This window comes from Sus scrofa, chromosome 15, assembly GCF_054392235.1.
Source record: "Sus scrofa isolate SSC_HxYL_T2T_F1_AM1 chromosome 15, Sscrofa_HxYL_maternal_Yorkshire_Landrace_v2.0, whole genome shotgun sequence".
Taxonomy (NCBI): domain Eukaryota; kingdom Metazoa; phylum Chordata; class Mammalia; order Artiodactyla; family Suidae; genus Sus; species Sus scrofa.
The window spans coordinates 91,546,101-91,567,752 of NC_139397.1; the positions used below are offsets into that span (position 1 = coordinate 91,546,101).

Sequence of the window (21,652 nt, forward strand, 5' to 3'; positions counted from 1 at the left end):
CTATTATAAGACCACCCTTTCCCCACTGCACTGCAGTGTCACCTCTGTCATACATCAAGATAAAATATATGGATGGTTCTGTTGCTGGACCCCATTCTGTTCCACCAGTTCCTTTTTCTTTCCTATGTCAATATCACAGTGACTTAATTTCACTCCTTGGTATATATCTAAAAGAACTGTAAACATGTCTACACAAAAACTTTTTTTTTTTTAGGGCCACACTTGTGGCATATGGAAGGAAGTTCCTGGGCTAGGGGTCAAATTGGAGCTGCAGCTGCCAGCCTACACCACAGCCACACCAGATCCAAGCAGCATCTGCGACCCATGCCATAGCACTGCAGCAACACCAGATCCATAACCAAGTGAGGGAGGCTAAGGATAGAACCGATATCCTCACTGATACTAGTCAGGTTCTTAACACACTGAACAACAATGGAAACTCCTCTTCACAAAAACTTGTATCAGAATGTTCATAGCAGCATTATTCATGTCAAAAATGAAAACAACCCAAATGTCCACCAACTGATAAATGGATATACAAAACGTGATACACAGCAATACAATAAAATATGTGGTCATAAAGAGGAATGAAGTACCAATATACTACAACATTCACGAACTGTGGAAACATTAGACTAGGTGAAAAAAGCCAGACACAAAATGTCATGTACTGTATGACTCCATTTATATGAAATGTTCAGAAGAAGCAAATCCATACAGACAGAAAGAAGATCAGCGGTTGCCAGAGGCTGAAGTGTAGGGTATGAGAACAAGGGGATAGGGAGCTGCTATGTATGTTTACATGGCTTCTTTTCGGGGTGATAAAAATATTCTAGAATTAGACATTGGCAATGGCTGCACAACTTTGGGATATTCTAAAAGTCACTGAAAAGTACACTTTAGAAGGGTCAATTTTATGGTATGTGAATTATATCTCAACAAAAAAAGTTTCAAATTGAGAAAAAGGGGGCTTGACAAAATGTAGTATATCATCATTCATTAACTGAGATATTCAGTATGTGCACACACAAGCACACACTCAGAGACATTCGAAGGCTTCAAAGCAAAGATTTTTTTTCATTTGCAACTACTCATGCATTTTGTAAAACATAAGAGCAACAGGAGTTCCTGTGGGGGCGCAGTGGTTAACAAATCCGACTAGGAACCATGAGGATGCAGGTTCGATCCCTAGCCTTGCTCAGTGGGTCAAGGATCCCCGGCGTTGCCATGAGCTGTGGTGTAGGTTGCAGACTCGGCTCAGATACTGTGTTGCTGTGGCTCTGGCATAGGCCAGCGGCTACAGCTCCGATTAGACCCCTAGCCTGGGAACCTCCATATGCCATGGGAGTGGCCCAAAGAAATAGCAAAAAGACAAAAATAAACAAACAAACAAAAAACCAACAACAAACATAAGAGCAACACAGGCACATGCAAAAAATTTCATTACAGAAATTTTCCCACCCATATCAGGCCCACTATTCAGAGGCAACAACTTTAGAAAAAAAAAAAATGTTAATTAAACTTTAGAATAGGCAATACAAACAAGCTACTTCAGTTCATTTCTAATTATCTTTCTAGAGGCTATATGTCTATGCTAACAATTAAATATACATTGTTTGTTTAGGTTTGGGTTTTTTGTTTTTTTTTTTGTTTTTTTGCTTTGCCATGTCCACAGCACATGGAAATTCTTGGCCAAGGATCGAACCTACACCACAGCAGTGACCCAAGCTACTGCAGGGACCATACTGGATCCTTAACCCACTGCACCAGGAGAGAACTCCTAATATTCATTCTTTGGTTCCTCCCTTACACAAAATATTATGCAGACTGTCCTATATTGTTTTCTAATCTCTTAATATACATTGGAAAAAATCCAAATCAACACATAGCTTCTCCATCCCCCTTTTCCTTTCTTTCAAACAGGTGCTAAGTATTCCACTGTATGTGCTACATTTCAGTTAGTTCTTTATTGACCTTGCCATGATAGATGAAGAATTTAATTCACTGGCGTCACAGTTTCCCCTTCTTCCTCACACATTTTTATTTTTAATTCTTCAAAGTTACTTTAGCTTTAAATACTAAACTTTTTTTTTTTTTATTCTTTAAGTCTAAACTGTGTGTGACTCTTTTCTACATACAATATGAAAATAAATCTTTTCCTCTGGTTCCTTCTCCCAACATAATAGCTACACAATAACTTTTTATTAGTACAATTTATAATGTTTGCCTTTATTTTCTATGTGTAATCCTGCAACAGAGCCACAAATACATGCCACAAGGATCTGTGGCAAGTAAAATAGGTGAAGCAGGCTTGGGGTAAGATAAAAGAAATGGTATTTGATAGAATATAAGTTCTCTTTCTCACCCCAATTTTTGTTATCAGTTATATGGAATAGTCAAATGATAAATCCTCGCTGCTAAGGCAAATAGAGGGTTAGGTTCCTGTGAGCTCCTCATCACATTTTCATCAACTGAACAATACATAATTTATTTTATATAAAATTTTAAGACATTTAACATATACTGCTGATTCATGAACACTGAATTCATGGCCAATGCGTTATTCACACCTGAATGAAACTAATCTAACAGGCATATTCTCTCCCTAAGGAACATCACAATCTTCCTATGCTTAGAACAACCAGACAACACAGGGGCTATTTTAATATTTTAATTATTAAAATAAATATTTTAATAGGGGTTACCAATAAAAAGTACAAAAAAGTAAAAAACATAGCATTAAGTAAACTAAGAATACTTGTGTACAGTATGAGAGCTGAAAACATAGGCAGAGTGTCACTTTGTTCAGCCTCAGGCAACTCGAAATTTTCATCACTCTGCATATGCACAGGCCCTTGAATGACCAACAAAAGCAATGCAAGTATTGGTCTTGATATTACAAAAAAGTTTTAATAAGTAGGCAAATTTGCAATTACATAATCCTCCAACAAAGAATACTGATTGTGAGTGTATATATATCTGCCAAATCAAGCATGCAGAACACATTGTACAATTCTGTATACTAACCTTGCTCTTTTACAAATGAACAGTCAAAATCCAAAAAGAATTATATTAAAATTCATCACCATAACTTACTATATTTTAATAACTTCACTATGTATTTTTAGAACTGTTTGATATATAGAAAGTTTATGACTGTCACATCTTCTTTAAGGATTCTTAGTCCTTAAAAAATATCTACCTTTGTTCCAACCAGACTTTTGGTAATGAAGACTGTTTTATTTGATCCTCATTCATGCATTCAAAAATATTTACTGAAGGCAATACTAGTGAAAATCCGAGGGATATAGCAATGAAAAAAAAAAAAGACAAGTCCAAGTGCTCATAAAGTTTACATTACAAGAAGGGAAAAAGACAATAAACAAACATATAAATATTTAGTAATATATAAAGAAGCAACATGTACTTTAATAAAAAAAATAAACAGCAAAAGAAAGAGTGATACAGGGTATCATCTTACATAGAATGGTCAAAAGAATGCCTCTCTAAAGAGGTGACATTTGAGCAAAAACTTGAATAAGGTCAGAGAGAAGTATGTTTGAGGCAACTGGCAAATAAACCAGTCTGAGTGTAGTAGTGGGACAGGTATTAGTTGAACAGCATAGTTCACCTAGAAGGTGAAGGTGTAGTTAGGGCATAGTGAATACATTGAATTTTATTTCAAATGTGATGGGAAGTCCTGGAAGGGATCTGAAGTTGGGAAGAAACTTATCTCAAATTTATATTTAATTTACTTTCTTTTTATTATTATCTGAAATATTTTCTTTCCAGTTACTTCCAGACTTTGTTTTTCTTCTTTTTTTTTTTTTTTTTTTTTTTTTTTTGGCTTTTTAGGGCTGCACTCGCAGCATATAGAGGTTCCCAGCTTAGGGGTCGAATCGGAGCTATAACTGCTGGCCTACACCACAGCCAGACCAATGCAGGATCTGAGCTGCGTCTGTGACCTACACCACAGCTCACAGCAATGCCAGATCCTTAACCCACTGAGTGAGACCAGGGATCGAATCTGTAACCTCATGGTTCCTAATCGGATTTGTTTCCGATGCGCCACGATGGGGACTACCCACCAGTCTTTGTCATTTTGGAGGGATGTTGCTTCTCAACAGCCTATAGATGGATTCTTATTTATTATGATAATATTTACTTGCTTTATTTCTTCCACATTCTACAAATAGCAGGTAAAAATAGAATATTTTTGTTTACTTTTTTTCGCTTTTATTATTTTCTTTTTATTCCTCCTCCTACACTGCATTACAGTAATTTAAAAGTTCTATATATAGTATCTCTGTTGCTTTTGCTTATTACTTTATTTTTAGCAAACATGTAACTCTATTTTTCTCTATAGACAAATCAATTCTTACTGAATTATTGGTACCCCTAGATGATTTTCTTACCTTTCTCCCCTGTTCCTCCTCCCCAGACCAAGATCACTATCAGAAATTTGATCCTAAAAAGAAAAAAAAAACAAAAACAAAAAAAAACAAAGAAGGAGGAGTTCCCGTCATGGCGCAGTGGTTAACGAATCCGACTAGGAACCATGAGGTTGCGGGTTCGGTCCCTGCCCTTGCTCAGTGGGTTAACGATCCGGCGTTGCCGTGAGCTGTGGTGTAGGTTGCAGACGCGGCTCGGATCCCGCGTTGCTGTGGCTCTGGTGTAGGCCGGCGGCAACAGCTCCAATTCGACCCCTAGCTTGGGAACCTCCATATGCTGCAGAAGTGGCCCTAGAAAAGGCAAAAAGACAAAAAGAAGAAAAAAAAAAAAAAAAAAGAAATTTGATCCTTTCAATGTTTTTATTTCCACATTATAAACTCTTGGTGTTACTATTATTAAAATTTGCCTACCCACTAATACTGCATTTCACAGGCACATTAGCATCATCAATTTAAATTTTAAAAACTGTAAGTGTTGTTGCTCACCACTATCCTACATTTTGAAACTTTACCTTCATTTATTTTTAAAGTTAAATGACTATTTTTAAAATACAAGCTTACCCCCAAAGAAAAGTAAAACCAACATTAATTCAGTCCCACTTTCCAACATAATAATCCATACTCAAATTTCCCCTGTTGTCTCAAAAGTGTTCCTTAAAAACGGTTTTTCTCCCAATCCAGGAGCAAATCAGGATTTACAGATGCACACAGTGCATTTGGCTGCTGTGTCTCTTTTGTCTCTCCAACCCAGAACAGTCCTTCTGCCACCCTTTGTTCTTCATGGCACTGAATATTTAAAGAGTCCAGACCAGCAGGATGTCCCAGGAGTATTTCCTCATGATTAAATTCAAATCAAACATTTCTAGCATGAAAACTACAGGTGATGAGTGTTCCTCCTATTGCATCACCCTCAGGATGCACATAATGTCAGGCTCTCTGTGACACTGCCAAAGCAAAGTTTCACCTTGTTTATTATGGTGGTGACTAACAAGTCTCTACATTTTAAAAGCATATTTTCTCTTTTATAATTAATAACTAATCTATAGGGTAAAACTTTGAGACCTCGTACAATATTGTTCTCCGAAACATTTTGCTATAGGATTTTAGCACCCACTGATGATTCTTAATCAATAATTATACCGGGGAATAGTAAATGTTGATTTTCTGATTCCACATTCCTTCTACATTAGCTGACATTCTTCAAAGAAACCAGCACATAACAAAACAACTAGATTGGTTCCTAAGTACCATTTCCCACTAAAATGAAGCAGAGCTCCTTGAAAAGGTCTATTTACATTCATCACAGAGACTACAGTGATACTAGAGAGAGATGGTAGAGATGTGTATGCATACACAAGCACAAAACTGGCAAAAATACTTACATTTCTTAAATCTAGATAAAGAGTATGCAAAAATTCTTTGTAAAATACTTGCAACTTTTCTATTGGTATAACACTCTTTTCAAAGTAAAAAGCCGTGTGTGGGGGGGAGACCCTGAAGGAACACATAAATACCAGTTTGAGAGAACAGAAATAAATAAATGAGTAAAGAATGTCATAACACTAAAAACAGAATCTGTAATTTTAAAATATCAAGAAAAAAAACCCTCTACTTTGTCTAATGGAAAGCAAGGAGTAGAAGCAAATAAAAGTAAGCATTCCCTGGTGGCCTAGCAGTTAAGGATCCAGTGCTGCTACTGCTGTGGCTCACATCACTGCTGTGGCTCAAGTTTCACCCATGGCCTGGGAACTTCCACATGCCAACTGTTTGTTCCAGTTCTGTGAAAAAAATGTCATGGGTAATTTGATAGGGAGTCCACTGAATCTGCAGGTTGCTTTGGGTAGTATGGTCATTTTAACAACATTAATTATACCAATCCTGAAGCAGGGAATATCTTTCATTTCTTTGAATCGTCTTTAATTCCTTGATTAATGTTTTATAGTTCTCAGCATATAGGTCTTTCACCTTCTTGGTCAGGTTTATTCCTAGGTATTTATAATTTTTTGGAGTACAGTTTTAAAGGCACTATATTTGTGTATTGTTTTTCTGATATTGCATTGTTAGTATAGAGAAATGCAACCAATTTCTGAATGATAATCTTGTGTCCTGCTACTTTGCTGAATTCGTTAATCAGTTCAGGTAGTTCTTGTGTGGAAAACTTCTTAACCAACCAGGAACAGAAAAGCTCTTCTGTAATTTGGGCATGGTTATATACACAAAACACATGGTTATATATAGCAAATCTTATACTTATCAGAAAATCTTTAAATGATTCCTCTTGAACAAGACAGAGTACTGAAGGTCATGACCAATATAAGGAAAAATATAAATATGAGGTATAAGAAAAAAGACCCTGTAATTTTGGGAAGATAATTATTTCTCTTAAAGAAACCTAGAGAACAAGCAAAGTAGTACAACCAAAAATAGCGACCAATAGCAAGACTGCTAACATACACGATCAGTCTATAAAAATCAAAAGCCTCCTAAGTCAGCAATAACCAACCAGAATATATATAACAAAAAAGAACTTTAGGAGCTCCCGCTGTGGTACACCAGGATTAGCAGCATCTTGGTAGCACTGGGATGTGGGTTTCAATCCCTGGCCTGGCACAGTGGGTTAAGGATCCGGAGTTGCCACAGCTGCAGCTCAGATCTGATACCTGGCCAGGGAGCTCCATATGCCACAGCGCAGCCGAAAAACAAAAAAACAAAACAAAACAAAAAAACACCCTTAGCCACAAATACTTTAAAGTATCTAAGAATTAGCCCCCCAAATTCATAAAAACTAGCCAAAAATTTTAAGAACTCTACAAAGAGAACTGAACAAATAGAGAGAAATTTTGTGTACTTGCATGGAACAACCTAAGCTTAGAAAGATTCAGGACTATCAAAATTAATTTATTGATTCAACACATTAATAAATATTCCATCTGTATCTTTTAACAAAAAAAATAAGTTATTATCAAAAAATAATCCCCAAATGCTAACATGCAAATGAAGAGATGCTCAAACATTATAAAAGGGAATAATGATCCATAAATAATTAAGTTAACCTTACAAAAGAAGATTAAAGGAGAGACTTACTCTACCATATACTAAAGACATATCAAAATACAACAGTATTTTTTTTTTTTTGGCTGTGCCTATGGCATGCAGAAATTCCTGGGCCAATGATCAAACCCACACCAAAGCAATTACAATGTCAGATCCCTAATAGTATTCTTTTTTAATGTGATACTGGCATAAGAATACAGAGAGACCACTGGATCATAAGAGAAATTTCAGAGACAGATCAGTATAGATACATGATAATATGATACAGGTAGCATCAGAAATCAGTGGGAAAACACAGATGATTTAAGAAGCATTGTGGAGAAAAATGGTTCCCTATATTGAGAAAAATAAAACTGGATTTCTATCAATACTAGAGCCAATATGGAGCCTAGATGGATAAAAGCATAAATATAAAATTGTAAAATTAATAGAATGAACTATAGAATATCTTGGTGCCTCAGAGGTAGGGAAAAAGTATTCAACTTTTAGAGTACAATTAGAATTCTGCCAGATCCAATTTTAGTCTCTTTGCTTCTCTTTTAGGTAATTCTGTTTGTAACAATTAATATTTCAGGACTTTTATTTCTTAGAGATCATCCAGGGAGTTCCCGTCGTGGCGCAGTGGTTAACGAATCCGACTAGGAACCATGAGGTTGCAGGTTCGGTCCCTGCCCTTGCTCAGTGGGTTAATGATCCAGCGTTGCCATGAGCTGTGGTGTAGGTTGTAGATGCGGCTCGGATCCCACATTGCTGTGGCTCTGGATAAGGTCGGTGGCTACAGCTCCGATTAGACCCCTAGCCTGGGAACCTCCATATGCCGCGGGAGCGGCCCAAGAAATAGCAAAAAAAAAAAGACAAAAGAGATCATCCAAAGAATAAAATTAAATTTTATTTTTAATAGAAATAAAATATATTCTTACTTCGTAATTTAATTACCAGATGTCTACTTGACCATTCCCAAAATCTAATACACAATATGAAATCTTACTCTTATTTCTCTTATGGTATTATATCATCTTAGGAACTCATCATTATTCATCATTACTCATCAACTATACTAAAACAAATAAATACCACTAAAATAAAAAGTGGAAGAATGATGGTATGACAGGCAGAATATTGACCCCCAATGATGCCCATGCCCTACCCAGAACCTATGAATGCTGTTTTATACAGCAAAAGGGACTTTGCAGATGTGATTAAGGGAAGCATTTTGAATTGGGGAAATAATACCACATTATCCAGACAGCGCAGACCCCACCTAATTACATCAGTATTTAAAAGTGAAGAATCCTTCTAGGCTATGGTCCAAGAGAAGCAACTTCCAAAAAGTAAGAGAGATGCAACAATAATGGCTTTGAGGATGGAGGAAGAAGACCACCAGCCAAGGTATGTAGGCAGCCTCTCAGATGGAAAAGGCAAGGCAAAAGATCCTGCCCAAGAGCCCTCAGAAAGGAATGCAGTTTTGCAGACACTTTGTTTTTAGCCAAAGGAAACCAGTGTCAGACTTCTGAACCTACGTAAGTGAAAGACAATAATTTTGTACTCCTTTGAGTAATGTGGTGATGGTTTATTATAGTAGAAATAGAAAAAACAATAGATTAAATGACCTAACGGATGATGCAATAGTGAAATAAATTATAATCTTTCAGTTATCTACTTGCCTTGCCCAAAGTACTGCATCATCTTTCAAAAATGCATAAATGACTAAGAAACCATCTTTGTAGTCTGATTTTAGCTTTCAAAGACTCTAGCTGAGAATTAAGAAATTTTAATTTTCTACTCAGGATGGTCAAAAGAAGAAAATGCAGAGTAAGTCAACTTATAATTATTAGATAAATCGGAAAAGTAAATACGAAGAGATAACGGCACCTAAAACTGATGATGGTGACATTGACTATATAAGTAAAATCTCAGAGTCTTCAAACGACATTATCATAGACGAATTTTCTTAAATTCAAGATCAAGGAGGAGTTCCCATCGAAGCTCAGTGGTAACAAATCTGATTAGTATCCGTGAGGATGTGGGTTTGATCCCTGGCCCTGCTCAATGGGTTAAGGATCTGGCATTGACATGAGCTATACTGTAGGTCAGACACGGTCCAGATCTAGCATTGCTGTGGCTATGGCATAGGCCAGCAGCTGTAGCTCCAATTCAACCCCTAGCCTGGGAACTTCCATATGCTATGGGTGTGGCCCTAAAAAGCAAAATGAAAAAAAAAAAAAAAAAAATCAATGAACTGGAAAATACATCTCTAAGGGGAAAAAAAAAAGAAATCATTCAACTGAAGGACTTCCATCATATAATATTCTGCAACAAGAACCTGGACAATTTCATTATGCTTGAAGGATGCATGACGTTGTCCTTCACCTTTTACAATGTTCATGCACCAAGATTTACTTGATACAAAGAGATTTTTAGTATATTTAAATTCATTTGGAGCTCCTATCATGGATCAGTGGTTAAGGAATCTGACCAGGAACCATGAGGTTGTGGGTTTGATCCCTGGCCTTGCTCAGTGGGTTAAGGATCCAGCGTTGCCGTGAGCTGTGGCGCAGGTCGCAGACGTGGCTTAGATCCTGCATTGCTGTGGCTCTGGCACAGCTCTGATTTGACCCCTAGCCTGGGAACCTCCATGTGCCGCGGGAGCAGCCCTAGAAAAGACAAAAAGTCCCCCCAAAAAAAAAAATTAATTAAAATTTCTTTTTTCATTTACTTTTATTCCCAACTGCTATAAACTAGTAAAATAAAATATAACAAAAAGATCCACTGGACCCAAACAGTTAATGGTGATGACCGTTTTTCTTAGTACACCAAGAGTTAGTCAAAATTTCAGAGGTACAGACCATAAAGCAAAAAAAACTGGTGAGTGTGAATACAACAAAATTAAATAATTCTGTACAATGATGGATACCATGAACAAAATTAACAGATATGACAAAATGGGAAAATTTATTTCATCTGTATAAAATCAACATGGAATTGATATGCCGAATATACAACAAATACAGGAAAATCAGTTTGAGAAAAACAGTGATTCTGACAGAAAAACAGGCAAAGAATGGAGCAATTTATAAGAGACTCCCTCAAAGCTAATAGGCACATGAAGGAATGCTCAAAATAACTGGCAGTATGAGTAAGACAATTATGTATTATTTTAAACCTACTGGACTATAAAAAATGAGGAATCTGAATGGTGTCAAGAGTTTCCGGACTACGGAGATAGATTTACACACTCTGCTGAAAGTGCAGATTAGTTTTTTATTAACCTGAATAACTGTTCTGAATAGCAATCCTGCACTATTTATTCAATTTAAATCTATACACACCCTATGCCCTAGCAAGTCTGCTCTTGGAAATATATCCTGAATAAATGCTCGCAAAGTTCCATAAGAAACAATTACAAGAAATTCATTGCAGTGTGAGGTAGTGGGGATTTGGAGACAACTTGTCATCTATTACTAGAAGGCCTAACAAATAACACAATTAATTTTATGCAGCAGTAAGAAGCAGTGGATTACTATATAGAGAAGAACAGATAGGAAAATGGATGACAGGGGTAAGGAAGAAACAAAGAACAGGAAAGGTAAAAATTACGTAATAGGAGAAAGGCAGTATAATCTACCAAATTTCTTTTTACCCCTGAAATCTAATATATTATATATTATGCTGTATTACAACATACTGCACCTGAAATATATATGCTATGTTAGAAATCAGGTATATAAACACTGAATTTTTTCCTACATGTTACAAAAGTTAGAGTAAGTGATAACTTGCTGTTAAGCACATATGCAGAGATCCTTTACAGAATATATTTTGTATCATTTAATACAAGGAAAAAATTTCAAATAAAAATTACAATTTTACTTACTTTAGCTCCAACACTGCAACTGCCCGTGCTCCCTGTGCTCCCACTTGCAACTCCTGTAAATCTAGCTTCCAATAATTCTTGCCTTCTTGGATCCAGACTATGAAGTTCATCCATTGCACCTATTAAGACAAAAAAAAAAAACAAAAAAAAAAACAAAAAAAAAAAACCAAAAAACCAAACACATACATATGTGTATCTTTATATACAAATATCTCAAAATACATATACGTAATTGGTTGAGATGTAAATATAAACTTAATGAATAAATTCCCAAAAAAGACAAAAGTAAGGACTTAAGTTCTACAAATACTTTTAACATATGCAGTACATCCCCATATTTTCTAGTCTAGTCTAACCTATTAAAAAAGAAAAACAAGAGCTCCCGTCGTGACGCAGTGGTTAACGAATCCAACTAGGAACCATGAGGTTGCGGGTTGCGGGTTCGGTCCCTGCCCTTGCTCAGTGGGTTGACAATCCGGCGTTGCCAGGAGCTGTGGTGTAGGTTGCAGACGTGGCTCGGATCCCACGTGGCTGTGGCTCTGGCGTAGGCCAGTGGCTACAGCTCCGATTCGACCCCTAGCCTGGGAACCTCCATATGTCGCGGGAGCGGCCCAAGAAATAGCAAAAAGACAAAAAAAAAAAAAAAAACCACACACACAGAGTTCTCATTGTAACCACAGCGGAAATGAATCCAACTAGTATCCATGAGGATGTGGGTCTCGCTCAGTGGGCTGGGGATCCAGCATTGATGTGGGCTGTGGTATAGGTTACAGATGAGGCTTGGATCCTGCATTGCTATGGCTGTGGTGTAGGCCAGCAGCTGCAGCTCCAATTCAAGCCCTAGTCTGGGAACCTCCATACGCCACGGGTATGGTCCTAAAAAGCAAAAAAGAAAAACACTTGTTGTGATCTATTAAACAGATTTTGTGAGCCATTAATGAATCCAGACCCATAGTTTGAAAAATACTACTTCTCATAGTGTAATCTCCCTATTCTAAGCTTACAAAGAATTTTGGTACTAAGTGATATTAACTTAAGTATTTTGCTTATCTATATCTTATCTGATTAACTATATTTTAAACTGGGAATGATTGTTTTTTGGGTTTTTTTTTTTTTTAAAATAAACTTCATTGGTGTATAGGTGACCTACAAGGTTGTGTTAGCTTCAGGTGTAGGGCGAAGTGAAATCAGTCATGCATCTACATATATATCCATTATTTTTCACATTCTATCTCCATATAGGCTATCGCAGAGTACTGAATAGATTTCCCTGATCTATACAGTAGGTCCTTGTTTCCAGGAAGGATTGTTTTATTACTGCCACATCCCAAATATTTTTCTGTTCATCAGGTAGATGGAAAACACACATATTTAACAACCAGATCACTGAGGTAGTATCTATTATTGAACAACAACCAAGAGAATTAAGGGAGAAAAATTAGCACCCTCGTGTAACTGATACCATGTAGACTAAAGCACCACAAATTCTAGTTACAGAATTAAAATTTCTATTATCCATGTCAGTTATTTCTCTACTGACAAAACCTTAGGGGAGCAGAGAAGATGTTACCAGAATCCAGAATCACACATGGAACACTTTCAAAATACACTAGACCCCTTGTGCACACTCTAACACTCCTCTCCTAAAGATTACGAGTTACTCCTATAGTCCTTATCCTTTCAAGTTCCCTTCATTATCTTCTGTCCTGATCTTGATAGAGGACTAGATGGATAATGCCCAAGCTTCCATATTTATTAGCAATACTGTACCTGCATATATCTTCCCTGTCCATTCTATCCTTCTTCCTTCCATTGTAGAAAAAAAGCTAAAGGCTTGCTTTTGATCTCACTCCTTGACATTCAAGGGATCTTGCATTTGCATGTATTGCCACTGTCTTGCATCTTTTCCCTCCCTGCCTCCTTCTGCCTCACTTACATGTCTTTAAAACACAGTTTGCTTTTAATATTTCATGTTTTTAATATTATCACTTCTTTCCTTAAACTGGTGATTTATAGCCCTATCTCCCTTAGGTCCCCGGAGTATGGTTTCTACAAGTATACTCCTGAGGAGTTCTTGCTGTGGCGCAAAGGACTGGCAGCACCCTGGGAGTGCTGGGACACAGGTTTGATCGCCAGCCTAGTACAGTGGATTAAGGATCCAGTATTGCTGCAGTGGCTTGAATCCGATCCCTGGCCTGGGAACTCTGTATGCTGTGGGGGTGGCTAAAACAAAAAACAAAAAAAAAGCACACTCTTAACAATGTGCTTTCAAGTATCACCAACATTCCTTTTTTTTTCTGATCCTGTTATTACATCAGAAACAGTCATTGTCAGATGACTGATAGATAAATGAAACACTTTCTCTAAGCATCATTTTTTCCCCCATTTTCTTTACAGTGTTTTGACAAGCAGAAATGTTTAATTCTGGTGAAGTGGAAATTATCTAATTTTTATATTTATGGTTATTTTTCTATTCAAGAAAACGTTGCATGCCTTAAAGTAAAAAATAATCTTTATGAGTTTTATGTTTTTCTGCTCAGGTCCACAATTTATCCTAAATTAACATTTATATATATTATGAGGTCAAGGATTTTTTCCCCATGTTTTTCCTGTTTTATTAACCACCATCACTGAAAAACAAAAAAAGCAAAATTTGCATCCACCAATGAATAGCCTTGGTGGCTTCATCAAAATTAAAAGAAAAAAGGAAGTTCCCATTGTGGCTCAGCAGGTTAAGAAACGAATCTTAAAAAAAAAAAAAAAAGAAACGAATCTGACTAGTATCCACAAGGTTGCGGGTTTGCTCCCTGGCCTCGCTCAGTGCGTTAAGGATCTGGCAATGCTGAGAGCTATGGTGTAGGTTGCACATGAGGCTCAGATCTGGCATTTCTGTGGCTGTGCTGTAGGCCAGCAGCTACAGCAGTTCCCAGCCTGGGAACCCCCAAATGCCAAAGGTGTGGCCCTAAAAAAAAAGTGAATGGGAAAAAAAAATATCTGCAAGTCATGTCTCATAACAGATTGATATCCAGAACATATAAAGAAACCACTCACCACCACCGATCCAATTTATTTATTTATTTATTTTGCTTTTTAGGGCCACACCCACAGGCATATGGAGGTTCCCAGGCTAGGGGTCTAATCAGAGCTACAGCTGCCAGCCTGCGCCACAGCCACAGAAACGCCAGATCCAAGCCACATCTGCGACCTACACCACAGCTCACGGCAATGCTGGATCCTTAACCTGTTGAATGAGGCCAGGGATAGAACCCGCAACCTTATGGTTCCTAGTCAGATTTGTTTTCGCTGCACCAAGACAGGAACTCCCAAAAATCCAATTTAAAACATGGGCAGGGAGTTCCCGTCGTGGCGCAGTGGTTAACGAATCCGACTAGGAACCATGAGGTCGCGGGTTCGGTCCCTGCCCTTGCTCAGTGGGTTAACGATCCGGCGTTGCCGTGAGCTGTGGTGTAGGTTGCAGATGCGGCTCGGATCCCACGATGCTGTGGCTCTGGCGTAGGCCGGTGGCTACAGCTCCGATTCAACCCCTAGCCTGGGAACCTCCATATGCCGCGGAAGCGGCCCAAGAGATAGCAACAACAACAACAACAACAACAAAAGACCAAAAAAAAAACAAAAAAAACAAAAAAAAAAAACATGGGCAAAGCCGTTTCTCTAAAGAAGATATACACTTGACCAGTAAGTACATGAAAGAGGATCAATATCATTAATCATTAGGGAAATGCACATCCAAACTACAACACCCATTAGGATGGCTACTATAAAAAAGGAAAAAAAATAACAAGTGTTAGCAAGGATGTGAAGAAGTTTGAACTCTTACATATTGCTGGTGGGAATGTAAACTGCTAATGAAAAGAATGGAGTTGGTGGGAAGGGGTTAAGACATTCTACTTAATTTGAGTTTCCTATCGTCAAAATATACTGCAAATACTCATCTGATAATGATGATCAGATTTTATGCACTTATCTTTGAAAATGTCTCTTCTGACAGATAGGTACTGCCAAATGCTGATATCAATGCAGAAGCATATGATTTTAATTGAGCATATTCATTATTTCAAAGGCAGTTTTGGAAGTCTATTACTCTTTGGCTATTTGCCTTCAGCATATCATTACAGCGCAAATTAATTACTTCCTATTGAAGGCTAGGTAGAGGCCCCTCAAGTGCACAATTAAATACATTGTGAATTATGGAAACGTCCTTTGCACTCGCATCTATGTCTCAAAAATGCTGCTGCAGAGTTCCCATTGTGGCTCAGCAGAAACAAACCCGAGTAGTATCCATGAGGATGTGGGTTCAACTCCTGGCCTTGCTCAGTGGATTAAGGACCCAGCGTTGCCACACATTGTGGTACAAGTCACAGACATGGCTCGGATCCCCCACTGCTGTAGCTGTGGTGTAGCCTGTCAGCTGCAGCTCTGATTTGACCTCTAACTTGGGAACTTCCATATGTTGCACCGACAGCCCTAAAAAGAAAAAGAAAAGAAAAAAAAATGCTGCTGAAACTGTTGTTTGAGGTTAGAAAATGTATTCATGCAAATTCATGGGGGAATAAAGATCTCACCTTAACTGGATGAGAAGTGTATAAAGCAACTTGACATCACTTGTAATTCAAACTATCAGTTACCACTCAAATGACTTTGGCTAAATTTCACATGAATGCCATTTTCCCTTGTAATATTTCAGGTTAAACTCAATTAAAAACATTTTCAAGTCTGTAGAAAAGTTAATTTCCAAAGTCAATCAGTATTTGATAATAGTAGCTGAGAGCTACTATTGTTCAGAAAAACTTCAATCTCAGTCCTAAAATCAAAAACTGCAATAAGGGAGTTCCTGTTGTGGCACAGCAGAAATGAATCTAACCAGTATCCATGAGGATGCGGGTTCAATCCCTGGCCTCACTCAGAGGGTCGGGGATCCAACATTGCTGTGAGCTGTGGTGTAGGTCGCAGACGCAGCTCAGATCCTACATTGCTGTAGCTGGAGCATAGGCCAGCAGCTGCAGGTCCAATTTGACCCCTACCTAGCCTGGGAACTTCAATATGCTATGGGTGCAGCCCTAAAAAAAAAAACTGCAATAAAATATTACCACTGCTAAGCCCGTCAGGATACTTAGTTTCTATTTCTAATCAAAATTTTTGCAGCTGATGCTAATTAAGTACATGAGCACAAATGGAGTTCACCATTGACAATACTGATTTAATAACATATGATAAATTCACATATTTTCTGCAAAGTACCTACTGAAAAACCGTAGGCTTTGAACATCTCACATTTTTACAAGATTTATAAATGTGTTCAACTAAGCATTTTTCTGTTTTCCACATTTTTTACCACCATGAGCTATAGCACATCTTAGCAGATTCCACTTCAGATTCTATTTCGTGTTTCCTCAACTTTGAAAATAATCTTGCCTGTAGTTGTTCTACATAGACCATTCAGAGGCTAATTTTCCTGCCACTTCAAACTTGGCACTGATGTCTCAAATAAACATCAACTGTGTAGTATCAATAAAATCTGTGAACTCATTAAGAGCCAAGAAAACCACTTTAAATCTTTTGCCTTGTTTTTAAATTGACTATTGATGTTATTTTAAATGTCCTCAACTTTTAAATCAATTGTTCTTGCAAAAAAGTTAATAATCTAAAACAAGTTTATTTTCTCTGGACACATTTCTTTGCTGCAATCAAACACAATTTAATTAACTCACCACCAGTAAGTGGCTTCCTTTGCTTGGCTAACAAATCAATAACTCAAACTTATTTTGATAATAGCCTCATTTTCAGTTTTTATTTTAATGAAGATGTTATGCTATGATGAGCTATTCCATTTTAAATGGACTATTACTTTAAAAAATTGAGAATTGAGAATACTATGGTATATGCTTAATCCTGAAATGTCAACATATTCTGTATTCTTCTATTACAGTTACAATGTCGCTGCAAAATAAGAACAATGTTTTGCTATCTAATTCAATAATAAAATAATACACACTCCATTGTGCCTTAAAAGGCATGCATTCTGGAGTTCCCACTGGGGTGCAACAGGATGGGCAGTGTCTTGGGAGCGGTGGGATGAGGGTTCAATCCCTGGCCGGGCACAGTGGGTTAAAGATCTGGCCTTGCTGCAGCTGTGACTTAGTTCAAGACTGTGGCTCGGATCTAATCCCTGGCCCAGGAGCTCCATATGCCACAAGGCAGCCAAAAAAAAGCATGCCCTTCAGAGTCCATTTTTCTCTTGTTTTGACATGACAGATATGCGCTGGTATAAAAAAATAAAATAAATATTGCAGACTGGCAATACACATGGCACTCAAAATACTATCAAGTCAGCTATCTGCAGCCCTGAAATGTGTAGTACACCAAAGCAGTACAAAATAACAAGAATGTGATATTGGGTCTTTGTCACAACTATTCAGCTCTGCCTTACAATGGCAGCTGTATTCCAATGAAACTTTATTTACGGGTACTAAAATTTAAATCTCACACGTCACAAGGTATTAGTCTTGTAGCATTTTTTTTTAACCATACAAAAATAGTTTGCTGACTCCTATTATAACTCACATATTTCAAAGGTTTTAATCTTTTATGGAATCAAACTGTCATTTCTGATCCATCCAAAATTTTGGCCTCAATTACAAGAGGTGAGATTTTTCTGAAGAATATGTAATTTTACCATGATCCATTAAATTCTTCACTATACAATAAGTGTTTATACTTTTGAAAAATTATAAAAGCCACTATAAAGGCCATACCATTCTTAAAAAATACCCCATCTGAAAATACAACCACTCATCTTCTAATTATATTACTATTCTTATTAAACTGCTCCAGCAAATCTATCATAAACCCAAAACCTCACATAAAACATAACAAGAGATGTAACTATTCAAATCAGAGATCAGTCACAGAGATCAGTATGTATTATAACAAACAATTTTAGGAAACCAACATAAATGAAATCATAATCTGATCCATCAGAGGAGTGGTCATGGCCCCCCTGATAAACTTTTTTCTTCTCTTGCTCCCTCTCTCTCTCACACTCTCTCACACACACACACACACTCTCTCTCTCTCTCTCTCTCTCTCTCTCACTCTCTCTCTCTCCCCCCCCCTCACAAACTCACTCAGTAAATGCTAATTATTATAAAAATATGGACTCCCAAGGTGGTCAGTCTAAAACAGGATATATGTATTTGGACATACTAATAGTGCTGGTTGATCAACCTTATTTTATAGTTAATACCACCTTTTTTATGACAATGAATCAATTTTTCATTATACCATTTTAAAATTATCTTAAGCCTTCATCTTCCTTAGCAGACAGTCAAAACAAAATAAGAATATCTAGAAAAGGGTGTTTTCAAAAGGTTAATATCAAAATATCAATTACCAAAAAAGTAAAAGAAATGAGTTTGCTTAAGAAAACCTTTTAATATGAGCTTCAACTGCTATTCAGCCATCTCTTTACATTTTTAATTTTAAAACTTCCTTTAGTCTAAAAATACTTTAATTCATTCAGATTTTAATTGTTACTTTTCAAATTATACATCTGATAAGCTGATTTATACAGAATACTTAAGGTTTTTCTTTAATTAATACTTTTCACATTATGCCTGATAAGGCAGAGAACTCTGATTAAAAACAGAAATACCATGATGAAGTTAGAACTTATTTTGACAAGATAAAATATTTCATTTAAATCACTCCTTTTCATTAGCTTTTTTATGTCTTTCAAACTATAGGAAACAAAGAATTCAAGAAGTTTACATTGTTTGACATTGCAGAATTACTTCTGACTCGTCTTTAAATTTTCACTCTGACATGGTTAATAAACAGAACATATCTATTTTAATAAACAGTATCTTGTATCACATATTTAGTAAACATACTCAATTTTTTTTACTACATCCCATCATTTATTCCACAGTTTCATTTCCTATTTAAAACCAAACATTCTAATTTTTTGACAATTAAATGAACTTGTTAAATGCGCTATCACAAAAGCAGCCCAATTTCTTTCTTTTCTAATAAACTTTCACCCCCAGGAATCTAATAAAAATATCTGACATTTTTTCTAATGATTTAAAATATTAACATTTGGAAATGTAATCCATTTAGAAGGTAAGTGTTTATATCTAGAATTTTCCAAGAGAAATACCATACAATTTCTCACAAATTCAACCTTTCTCCATTGATCTGAAATACCTCTCTGATCACCTACCACATTCCCAAATAAACATGGATGTTTCTGTACTTAATAGTTTCACTAAACTATTTCTGAACCATATATATCTCCATTTACCCATCTACACAGACAAATATAAATATTATACACATACTTTATACATATTAAAATATGTGTATAAAATATATACACATGTATCAGGTGATGTACCTAGAATGACTAAAAGTAGTAAACATAAAAATCCAGGTTCCTGAACCTATTCTACACATTCAGTTACGTTAAGTCTCTGGTAAAGAGAAGACAGGACTGATTTAGAATCACTCCAAGTCAAATTAATACCTCACCTTATCTTTAAGATAAGTCATTTTAAAAATTGGAGCTGGAACTCTTATGACAAAAGATTCAGATGATCCGAGACCAAATTTCATTCTTAAAAATAAAAAAACTGTCTGACAGCTAATTTTTCTTTCATCAAAAATAGACACACATGAAATAAAAGTGTCCAGCTTAAGAAAGTAATTTATTACAATGAAAAAATATATATAAATACGCACGGAATTCCCACTGTGGCACAGTGAGTTAATGATCTGGCTCGTCTCTGTGGAAGCACCGGTTTGATCCCTGGCCTCACACAGTGGGCTAAGGATCTGGCACTGCTTGCTGCAGCTGTGGCATATGTTCACAGTTCCAGTTTGTATTCAATCCCTGGCCCAGGAACTGCCACAAGTCATGGGAACGGCCAAAAAAGAAAAATAAATAAAATATATAAACATGCACACAGTTAAGTTGTGTAAGCATGGCCAAGTTCCTTAACCCCTCCATGTTTCAGCTTTCATATGTATAAAACAGAGATAATAACAGTACTTCTGGTTGTTAAAGTAAGATAAGTTCATATAAAGAGTTGTGCACTAAACCTACCACTTGGTAGTCAATAATGTGAGCATATATGTATGCTAAAATACAAGCACTCAATAAATACTGGCATATATAATAATATATATTAATATAAGCTCCCTTATAGCTTTTTCCCTGAGGTTAAAAGTTCTTGGTAGGTAGAATGGCATATACTTCAATGCCTAATTTCTTTAATGTATTAATAACATTAACTCCTCTTCCTCTAGCTTTAGGCTTATAATAATGTATTTAATGTATATACACACAGACACAATATCTTAATACAAGACAATTATTTCTATTTTAACATATAGATCTCATTTTAAAGATAAGGAAATTTAGACAATGAGATTAAAGGTTATCAGTAGACAGAGCAGGTCAACTTAGTTTCAATTTCTCTAGCCTAAGCCTTCAAATTAGAGGAAAAAAAAATAGTTTCTTAACAGATCTACAAAATTTCCAAGAAAACAGGCTATCCTGCTTAGGAACCCTACCTGCTCTAAACGCCTACCTCTTTAAACATGCTTAACACAAATTTACTGCTTTATGAAAATAAAAACTCTTTAACCACCACTCCCAACTCGACTGCTGTAAAACTCCAAGAGTGCCAAAAGTTTAGGGTCCAGATACATAAATTAGCACACAGTCCCACTGAGATCATAATGTTGATCTAGAAAAACACATTTCCCAATGATAAAACCATCCCCCAAGACAAAACAAAAAAATTTTAAATGGCTGCACCTGCAGCATTAGCCAAGTTCCTGGGCCAGGGACTGAATCCAAGCCGTAACTGCACCAATGCTGGATCCTTTAACCCACTGCAATGGGCCAGGAATTGAACCCATGCCTCCCCAGTGACCCAAGCCGATATAGCTGGATTCTTAACCCAATGTGCCACAGGGGGACTCAAAAAAAAAAATTTTTTTTTTTGGTCTTTTTCAGGGCCTCACCCACAGCATATGGAAGTTCCCAGGCTAAGGGCCAAATTGGAGCTGTAGCTGCCGGTCTACACCACAGCCACAGCAACTTAGGACCCAAGCCAGGTCTGTGATCTACACCACAGCTCACGGCAACACCGGATTCTTAACCCACTGAGCAAGGCCAGAGATCGAACCTGCAACCTCATGGTTCCTAGTTAGATTCGTTTCAGCTGAGCCATGACGGGAACTCCAT

At 36.8% G+C, this 21,652-nt stretch overlaps 1 protein-coding gene and 1 long non-coding RNA gene across 10 annotated transcripts in view; one reads left to right on the plus strand and one right to left on the minus strand.

Moving 5' to 3' along the window:
* Positions 1-21,652, minus strand: part of TLK1 (tousled like kinase 1) — a 159,766-nt gene that overhangs the window by 102,236 nt on the left and 35,878 nt on the right. For 5 of the 9 annotated variants that reach the window (XR_014829536.1, XR_014829535.1, XR_014829537.1 and 2 more), the window contains exon 2: positions 11,380-11,498. The exons of the other annotated variants lie outside the window; for them this stretch is intronic. Coding sequence is in view for 2 of the 5 variants with exons in the window: in XM_021075292.2 (XP_020930951.1) it covers positions 11,380-11,498 (119 nt within the window). In the remaining 3 variants the exon portion in view is untranslated. The remainder of the gene's footprint in view (positions 1-11,379; positions 11,499-21,652) is intronic. 9 annotated transcript variants of the gene reach the window in all.
* Positions 2,085-8,322, plus strand: LOC146395972 (uncharacterized). The gene is made up of 2 exons (XR_014829544.1): positions 2,085-3,893; positions 4,752-8,322. It is a non-coding gene; the product is annotated as an uncharacterized LOC146395972 (long non-coding RNA).